Source organism: Mauremys reevesii, unplaced genomic scaffold (genome assembly GCF_016161935.1).
Source record: "Mauremys reevesii isolate NIE-2019 unplaced genomic scaffold, ASM1616193v1 Contig9, whole genome shotgun sequence".
NCBI lineage: Eukaryota > Metazoa > Chordata > Testudines > Geoemydidae > Mauremys > Mauremys reevesii.
The window spans coordinates 865,722-873,960 of record NW_024100906.1 but is presented as its reverse complement, the minus strand read 5'-3'; the positions used below and the strand labels follow the sequence as shown (position 1 = coordinate 873,960).

Genomic DNA, 8,239 nt, shown 5'->3' with positions numbered 1-8,239 from the left:
AGATATCACTTCACCCATCTTGTTTCTCTTGTATCCTGGGACCAACATGGGTACAACTACACTGCATGCAATAAATGAGGCAGGTGAATATGAAATACAGTCCTTGAAATGAATCAAACATAAAAAGACTCTGACAGAAAAAGGATTGAAGACTTTTGTTGCACACTACCGCCATCTACTGGTTACCCATGGAAGCAGCAGAGAAACTGAGCTGAAATCTGAGCACTCCCTTGGCAAATGACCAGTAGAAATTACAGGGAGGCCCCCCTCCAACAAGGACTGGAGTCAGGGTGACCTCAGTTTTATAGACCCTGTGGGAGGAGTCTAGGGTTGACTGAACCCCCGAAGAAGCTGCAGTAGCCCCAGATGTTTGGAAGCATTCTCCCCCTTATCCAGGGTTAACAGGATAAGAAGAAGAGGTGAGATTTCATTTCAAAGATTGTATTTCCCCTTCTGTTCTTTAACATAATTGAAAGTTGTATTGAGTAAGTCAGTATTCTCTAGTGAGACATCACCTAACAACACTATAGATTTTCACTAATGCTATAAGCACGCTCTCCTTTATAAACAAACAAACTGGCCTGCGAGAGATTTAAAACAATAACTTTAATCAATTGCTTTTAATAGTCTAAATTTGTCTGTTTTGGACCAATCCATTCAAGTAGCCGTGATTACGCTCTTCAAAGTGCCTTAAAGATAAGTACCTCCTTGGAACTGCCATAATGTGTCAAGTACTAAAGTACCGATGCCTGATGTCATAATAAATGTCATAAGAAACCTTGGTGACTTGTATTATTCATTGATAATGACTGCAGAGCCTCAATGCTCGCAAGACTGTATTGTGTATATTCAGTACATCCCCAGAACGGGTGGTTGTATCTACACTGGATTGGTGAATTGGTGGTTCTACATTAGGGTGGTTCTCGGTGAATTCATACATTCTTGACTGCTTAAGAATAACCAGTGTCCTGATTGGAAAGACACTGTTCAAGTTTAACGCTGACCTGAAGAGAAGCTAGTGTTAAATGACTGAACTAGCATTCTCTGCATTCAATAGGAAGGGATTATCCGATTAGAGTCCATTCTAATATTGGCCACACCCCCTATCCAACGGATCTAGTTTGCTTTAAATCTAACTGGCACATTGGCAAATTAATAAACTGACCCTCTTTCACACTTTCAGCAGGACTAAATCAGTCATGCCCCACTCACACAGCAGCTTTCTACCATGCACTGACTCATGTGCTATTGGCTGAAAATACAGCTCATGTGCACAAATAATGTTAATAATGTTACCAACGGTGCATCTTAACTCACAGCTTCCATCTCTAGCTGCTCAGTCCATCCCAGGGTTCCTGCAAGTGCCTAGGCACACAGGGATTTTCCTGTGTGGTAGGTACCCTCAACTGGTCATTCAAGTCCTACTCCCGCCCATGACTGCATCCCACAGTCTGCCGAGAGTGTCTGAAAAACAAAACAAAACAACCCTGCCCCCCATGCCCCAAAACACATAGTCCTTGCTGCATGGCCAGTGTGGAATAGCTGCCCAGGATGTTTCACAATTTACTCCGAAAAACACATCTGCAGAGTGTGAACTGGAAAACAGAAAACGCCCCGTTTGACTTGTAACTGGTAAAGCCTGAGAGTCCCTCCAACCTGTTACAAAATCCCAGTTCTCTCTGCAGCGTGAATGGAGCCTTGGCCGGTGGGTTTCTTAAGGACGGTATCCCAGAAGTGTGGGGCTTTTAGGGGACACTGAAAGGGAGAGAACTACAGGGCAATGAAAATCTGCCTTTACTTATCCTTCCCAAGAGGCTGATCGAACCAAACGCTCAATCCTTGACCTGATTAACCCTGTGTGCTGTCAATGACACCTGATGTTGCCCTGTGAAGGCAGTTGTGCCTATTGCAAAACAGGTTTGTGTATATTTTTGGTTGTTCTGGGAACAGCTGTGACACCACAGCTCCCAACACAAGCTCCCCCCCACCCCCTGATGGCTTCTCACTAGGGAACACGTTGCTTTGTATCTGGAAGTTTGTGGGGTAAATCAGAAGAATCTCTAAGCAAGCTCCTTGTCCCCAGCTGCCTGCTCCCTGCCGTCCGCTAGGAAGAGACTGGGCGTACGTCTACACTACACATGCTACCGCAGCACAACGCCAGCGTGGCAGCTATGCCTGTTGCTGTATATAGAGATCAAGTCACCTCCCTCCTACTCACTTTTCCTCTTTGTACATTCAAGGATCGCATTTTCCCGCACAGTGTATATAGCCTTGCTTGTATCTTGTGCCTTATGTTGTGTTCCATAGATGCTGAGTCCTTTGCCTGTATCCTGAGCCACATACCGTCACTATCATCAGCATCTCCTTTCTCCAAAACTAAGCTTGGGTAGGGGGTGGTTATGAGTGGATTCCATCCACACCTATTTTGAGCCCCCCCTTTGAGCCTGCTGTGGGCTTGCCTGGATGGTTTTAGATACCGTGTTGTACCACTTTCTCCTTGGATGCCCGGGGCCTCTCTCTCCATGCACTAGTATACAGAGAACAATTGTAGATTGTCAGTATGGGGTCATTCTGGCATGATGGCCAAACCCCTTGTAGTTGTCACTGAGCTCTGCCTGGCAATCCATGAATGGGAACTCCTCTCCTGGAGCCAGGCAGCTTAGGTGCCTCAGCTGTGTCTTGGGAGAATGAGCTAAGCTGGTGCCTTGCTCCCCACAAAATAGCCAGAGGAGGAGGTGCCCACATTGCAGGGGTTAGAGCACTCACCTCTGATGGGTCAGACCTCTGTTCAAATCCTCTCTCCCCAAGTGGGGAATTGAACATGGGCCTCCCACATCCCAGGCAAGTGTCTGAACCACTGGGCTAGACAGTAGAGTCACCCACATTGTCCTCCTCCTCCAGACAGATTTTGAATAGGCCCTGAGCCAGTAGTTCGCCTCTGAGCACATCTACCGGATCAGGACCCACCCTCACCTACCATCTTCCCTGATTCATGAATCACTCCGGGGGTTCGATTGGATATCACCATCCAGATGCCTAGGATAAGGCAGCTGTGCGCATGCACAAAGGCAGAGGTGTAGGCCCCTAAGTAATTTTTACCCAGAAAATGCAGCTGCTGAGTTTGTTTAGGTGCCTAAAGGGTTCAGCGGGAGTTTTGGGAATTGCAAGCGGAGCCTAGAATTGGGATGTCGACCTAAGTCTTTACAAAGAGACCCGGAGAATTTTAGACCAGTCAGCCTCACTTCGATAGCTGGAAAGAGACGGGAACAAATTATTAAACAAACCATCAGTCTGTAAGCACCTGGAGGATAATCGGGTTTATAAGAAATAGCCAGCATGGGTTTGTCGAGAACAAATCACACCAAACCAACCCAATTTCCTCCTTTGACGGGGTTACTGGCCTAGTGAAAAGGGGGGACACAGTAGATGGGATATAGCTTGATTTGAGGAAGGCTTTTGACACAGTTCCACATGACAATTTCATAAGCAAACTAGGGAAATGTGGTCTAGATGAAACTACAGTAAGGTGTGAGCACAACTGACTGAAAGACCATACTCAAAGTGTAGTTATGACTGGTTTAATCTGGGAGGGCATATCTAGAGGGTACTGTAGGGATCGGTCTTGGATCTCACAACTATTCAATATTTTCATTAATGACTTGGAGAATGGTACTGAACGCACACATGTAAAGTTTGCAGACAATACCAAGCCGGGAGGGGTTGCAAGTGTTTTGGAGAATAGAATTAGAAATCAGGATGATCTGGAGAATTGGTCTGAAATAAAGAGGATTAAATTCAGTAAGGACAAATGCAAAGTACTCCGCTTAGGAAGGAACAATCAGTTCCACACATACAAAATGGGAAATGACTAGGAAGGAGCACTGCAGAAAAGGATCCCGGGGTCATAGTGGATCACAGACTAAATATGAATCAACAATGTAACACTGTAGCAAAAAAAGCAAACATCCTTCTGGGATGTTGTGATGGGATGTATAAATCCCTCACTGGACAGCAGTGGATTCAAGAGCAGCTCCGGGCTCAGGAGGCCCCGCCCCTCCACCCTTGCTGAGCATGCTCCAGTTGGAGGCGGGGTTTAAAAGGGAGCCAGCGGCTCAATGGGGGCTGGACAGGGCAGGGAGAAGGACCTCCTCCAGGACAGAATGCAGCCAGGCCCTGTCTGGGAAAAGGAATGTCAGTGAGCGGAAGCCCCTATGAGTTGGAGGCAGGTAGGCAACCTGCAGACTGGTGCTTATGTGGACATCCTGCATCCTGGTGCAGGAAAAAGGAGGTAGGAAGTGGCCCAAGGAGGCGGCCTTAGTGCCTATCCCTGCACCTTCATGGGCCTCAAGAAGGGACCTATATGCCCACCGCTTATTTAAATGCCTCACAACTTGATTAATGTTGCCCCATCCCCTTTCAGAGTGGCTGAACCTAAATCTCTGAAAACCAGGAAGCACAAAGTCAAGGTACATGATCTTGAGGTACAAAAGAACCTTGGAGCTATTTGAGTCACGAAGCAAGTAGAGGGGTTTTGAAAACAAATTCTAGCTGCTTCAGTGTGGTGACATCCATTGTGCTGGCTGCAACATCTGAATGCTCTGTGTGTGTGTGTGTGTGTGTGTGTGTATGTATCTGTGTGTTCATGTACTGTGATGCAATAAGCTTGAAAGAACACACTTTGCAGAGAACAGATCCCATCTCATGAGGGAATAATTTCTCCTGGGATTATTTTTAAATTTCCGACCTACTGTTTCTTAGATGTGATGATGCATGCTGGGATTTTCCAAGGACCCTGGGGGAGTTAAGTACCCAACATCCCAGCTGTAAAGAATTGCTGGATTTACAAGGAATAGTGAAGGGCATTCCCTCATCTGTGCATTTGATCTTTCCCTGTAAAACAAGAGTATTTATACTTAAAATTACTGAATAATTTCCTAAACAACCTAACATATGTCCACAGGAGGGGAAGAACTTCTGCTGTTGAGCCTTACGGGTGCTATTTTCCAAAAGAGCTCAGCATTGCTCTAACTCTGCTTCCTTGGGAGGAGCAACTGAACAGGCTGCCCTGGGAAAGGGCCCATATCTCAGTGTCTGCCCTGGAGGTCACTGGGGAAGTGTCCCCAGAAGTAAGACACCCCATTCCTCTCCCTGCCTGTCCTTTAGTGAAGGTATTTGTGCATTGGATCCGGACTGTGTCCTGGCAGAAGGGGGTAGCAGTGTGGGAAGTTTGACACAGGGCAAATCTACACTACAAAATTAAGCCGACCCAAGTTGAGTACAGCCACTGCAGTAATTGAATCGGTTTTACACGTCCACACTATGCTCCTTGCATTGGCTGTGCACATCATCTTCAATAGAAGTGCTTGCACCAATTTAACTGCCGGGGTTGGGCATTGGGGGATGATTTCTGAAAGGCAGCAACTATCGATGTAAGCAATGCAGTGTCCACACTGACACTGTGTCAGCCTAACTACATCAGCCTAAGCACTAACCCTCTCAGGGAGGTAGAGTTAAGTTGGTGGGAGCTACATGTCAGTATAGATGCTTACAAAGCTCGGCAGACGTAAGCTGCCTCACGTTGACCTACCTCTGTAGTGCAGACCAGGCAATTGTAGGGCACTGCTAACCCCATTTGGTTCTGATCAATGGTACACAGGAACTGACCCTCAAGAGGACAAGATTAGCCTCACGGACACAGTTGATACTCCCCCCTTTTATGATCATGTTTAGAAAAGTTACATTCTACAAGACAACACAACTTCACGTTCAAGTTGAATTTAACAACTCAGATTGCACAAGATCAACACAATGGCTCTTCCAAAAATAAGGGGTAGAAAAGAAACTCACTATCTGCCCCACTCTAACCCGGAGGCCCCACTCCTCTGCCACAGCAAAAGTCCTGTTCGGAGCTCTGAATGATGCTTACCTCCACGTTTATTTCTCAGGCCTGTCTCTGCTGTGGATCCTCTGATGATCAAGGTACATCCTGGGATTAAAGCTCTTTCATCAGTTGGAGCATTTATAGGGTTGCCCCCCCATGTGGATTTTCTGGTACCTACGAAGCTCTGAGCGGAGACAAAAGCTCTGGCTACAGTTGGGGCATTTACAGCATCTCTCCAATGCATGGGCTCTCTCTCTAAAGAGCCCAGAGTGCTCACAGTAGCATCTCCCAGAATTGGGTCACCTGTCAGGTTTACTCCTGGGCGTGGGTCCTCAGATGCCTGCTAAAATTTGGCCAGCCACTAAAGCTCTTCCCACAATCGGGACATTTGTAGGGTCTCTCTCCTGTGTGGATCCTCTGGTGGACAACAAGGCTGGAACTTACACTGAAGCTCTTCCCACACTCATCACATCTATAGGGCCGCTCCCCGGTGTGGGTTCTCAGATGCTGGGCATGGGTGGAGCTCTGACTGAAGCCCTTCCCGCAATGAACACACTTGTAGGGTCGCTCGCCTGTGTGGATGCGCTCATGCCGGGTCAGGACGGAAGGATCGCTGAAACACTTCCCGCAGTGGGCACATTTGTGGGGTTTCTCCCCCGTGTGGATCCGCTCATGCTGGATCAGGACTGAGAGAACGGCAAATGCCTTCCCACAGTGGGGGCATTTGTAAGGTCGCTCCCCTGTGTGGATCCTCATGTGTCGAACGAGCATGGAGCGGCGTCCAAAAGTCTTCTCGCACTCAGGGCATTTATAGGGTCTCTCACCTGTGTGGACCCGCTGATGGTTGGTCAGGGAGGAGCTGTGGCAGAACACTTTCCCACAGTTAAGGCATTTGTAGGGTTTCAGGCCTGTGTGGATCCTCTGGTGCTCTAGGAGCTTGGAGCTTTCTGAGAAGCTCTTCCCGCACTCATCACATCTGTAGGGTCTCTCGCCCGTGTGGGTCCTGCAGTGCTTGATCAGGGTCGCGTTGTGCCCGAAGCTCTTCCCGCACTGGGCACATGTGTAGGGTCGCTCCCCCGTGTGGCTCCTCTGATGGCGAAGGAGGTTGGAGCTGTCAGCAAAGCTCTTCCCACACTGGAGGCATTTGTAGGGTCGCTCCCCCGTGTGGGTTCGCTGGTGCCGCCTTAGGGTCGAGCTCTGCTTAAAGCTTTTCCTGCAGTCAGAACATTTATGGGGTTTTTCTTCCATGTCTCTCCCCTGGGATGGGGCGGGGGGGGGTCTCTCTCTGGTGCCAACCAGCCCGGTACGGACTCAGGCTGGTGTCTCTCCCTGCTCAGGGCTTTGGGGTCTCCCGCCAGTGGCCTGGGCAGCTCTGGGCTCCAAGTCCCGGCCGGACGCGGATTCCCTCCTTTGTTCTCACCTCCGGGACAGGACGGAAACCCCGCTCCGACTGCTGCCCAGGGCGAGCTCGGCTGGGGGGGGGCCCTGCTGGGCTCAGCGGCACAGACCCCCCCGCGCTGCTCCAGAGCTGGCTGGGCGGGGGTCTCTCCGCTACCAGCCGCGTTTCGGCTCCGACCCCCCCGGCCCTGCGACCACTTCCTCCAGGCAGCGATGTCCTGCCTCGGCCTCTCCCCGGCGCCCCCACTCACCGCCCAGCAGCCGGGGCGAGCCCTTCCCGGGCCCGCTGCCTGCAGACTGGGACTCGCCCCTCTCGGCGCTGCGAGCCAGGCTCGGAACCCAGGCGTCCGGAGCTCCCGACCTGCCCTAGTCCAGCCCCCTTATGGCACCACGTGCTCCGAGAAGGGGCGGGGTTCGGATTAACCCTTCCCTGCCCAGGCGTCAGGGGCAAGGCGCTGGCGAGGGCGGGATGTATAGCCTGGGCATTAGCGCGTCGCACCGCCATGCTAGGACTCCCCCCCGGGGGCACTGGCAGGCAGCCAGCCCTTGTGGACGGGAGCCCCGGCTGGGATCTCACCCAAGGCCTCATTCATCCCATGGATGTTCAAGCACAAATGGACACAGTCCCACAGGGATCCCTTCTCCCAGGAAAGTGCAGCTGGGCGAGATGTTGGGACCCTGAAGGTTCCCTGGCAGCTGCACGGAACATTGGGGCCATGAGGGGTCCGAGGCAGGTGCACAGAATGTTGGGGGCTCTGAGGGTTCTGAAGCAACTGGATGGAATGTTGGGGCCCTCAGGGTTCTGAGGCAGTGGTGGGTGAGAAGCAGACAAACTTGATTCCACTGGAAGGGGTTTCATGCCTCAGACTTTGGCCTGGGGAGGGGTGTGGGGAGGTACCTACTGAGGCTCTCAGGAGGGGATGGTGGAAGCCCACCCATATCTAAGGCACCCCTCCTCCA

At 50.5% G+C, this 8,239-nt stretch overlaps 1 protein-coding gene across 1 annotated transcript; it reads right to left on the bottom strand.

The window, feature by feature from the left end:
- Positions 1–5,712: 5,712 nt before the first annotated feature.
- Positions 5,713–7,784, bottom strand: LOC120395016 (zinc finger protein OZF-like). The gene is made up of 2 exons (XM_039519185.1): positions 7,531–7,784; positions 5,713–7,094 (listed from the first exon to the last, which is right to left on the bottom strand). Exons 1-2 carry the CDS (start codon positions 7,782–7,784, stop codon positions 6,194–6,196), a joined length of 1,155 nt encoding a protein of 384 aa, XP_039375119.1. The 3' UTR covers positions 5,713–6,193.
- Positions 7,785–8,239: the final 455 nt, after the last annotated feature.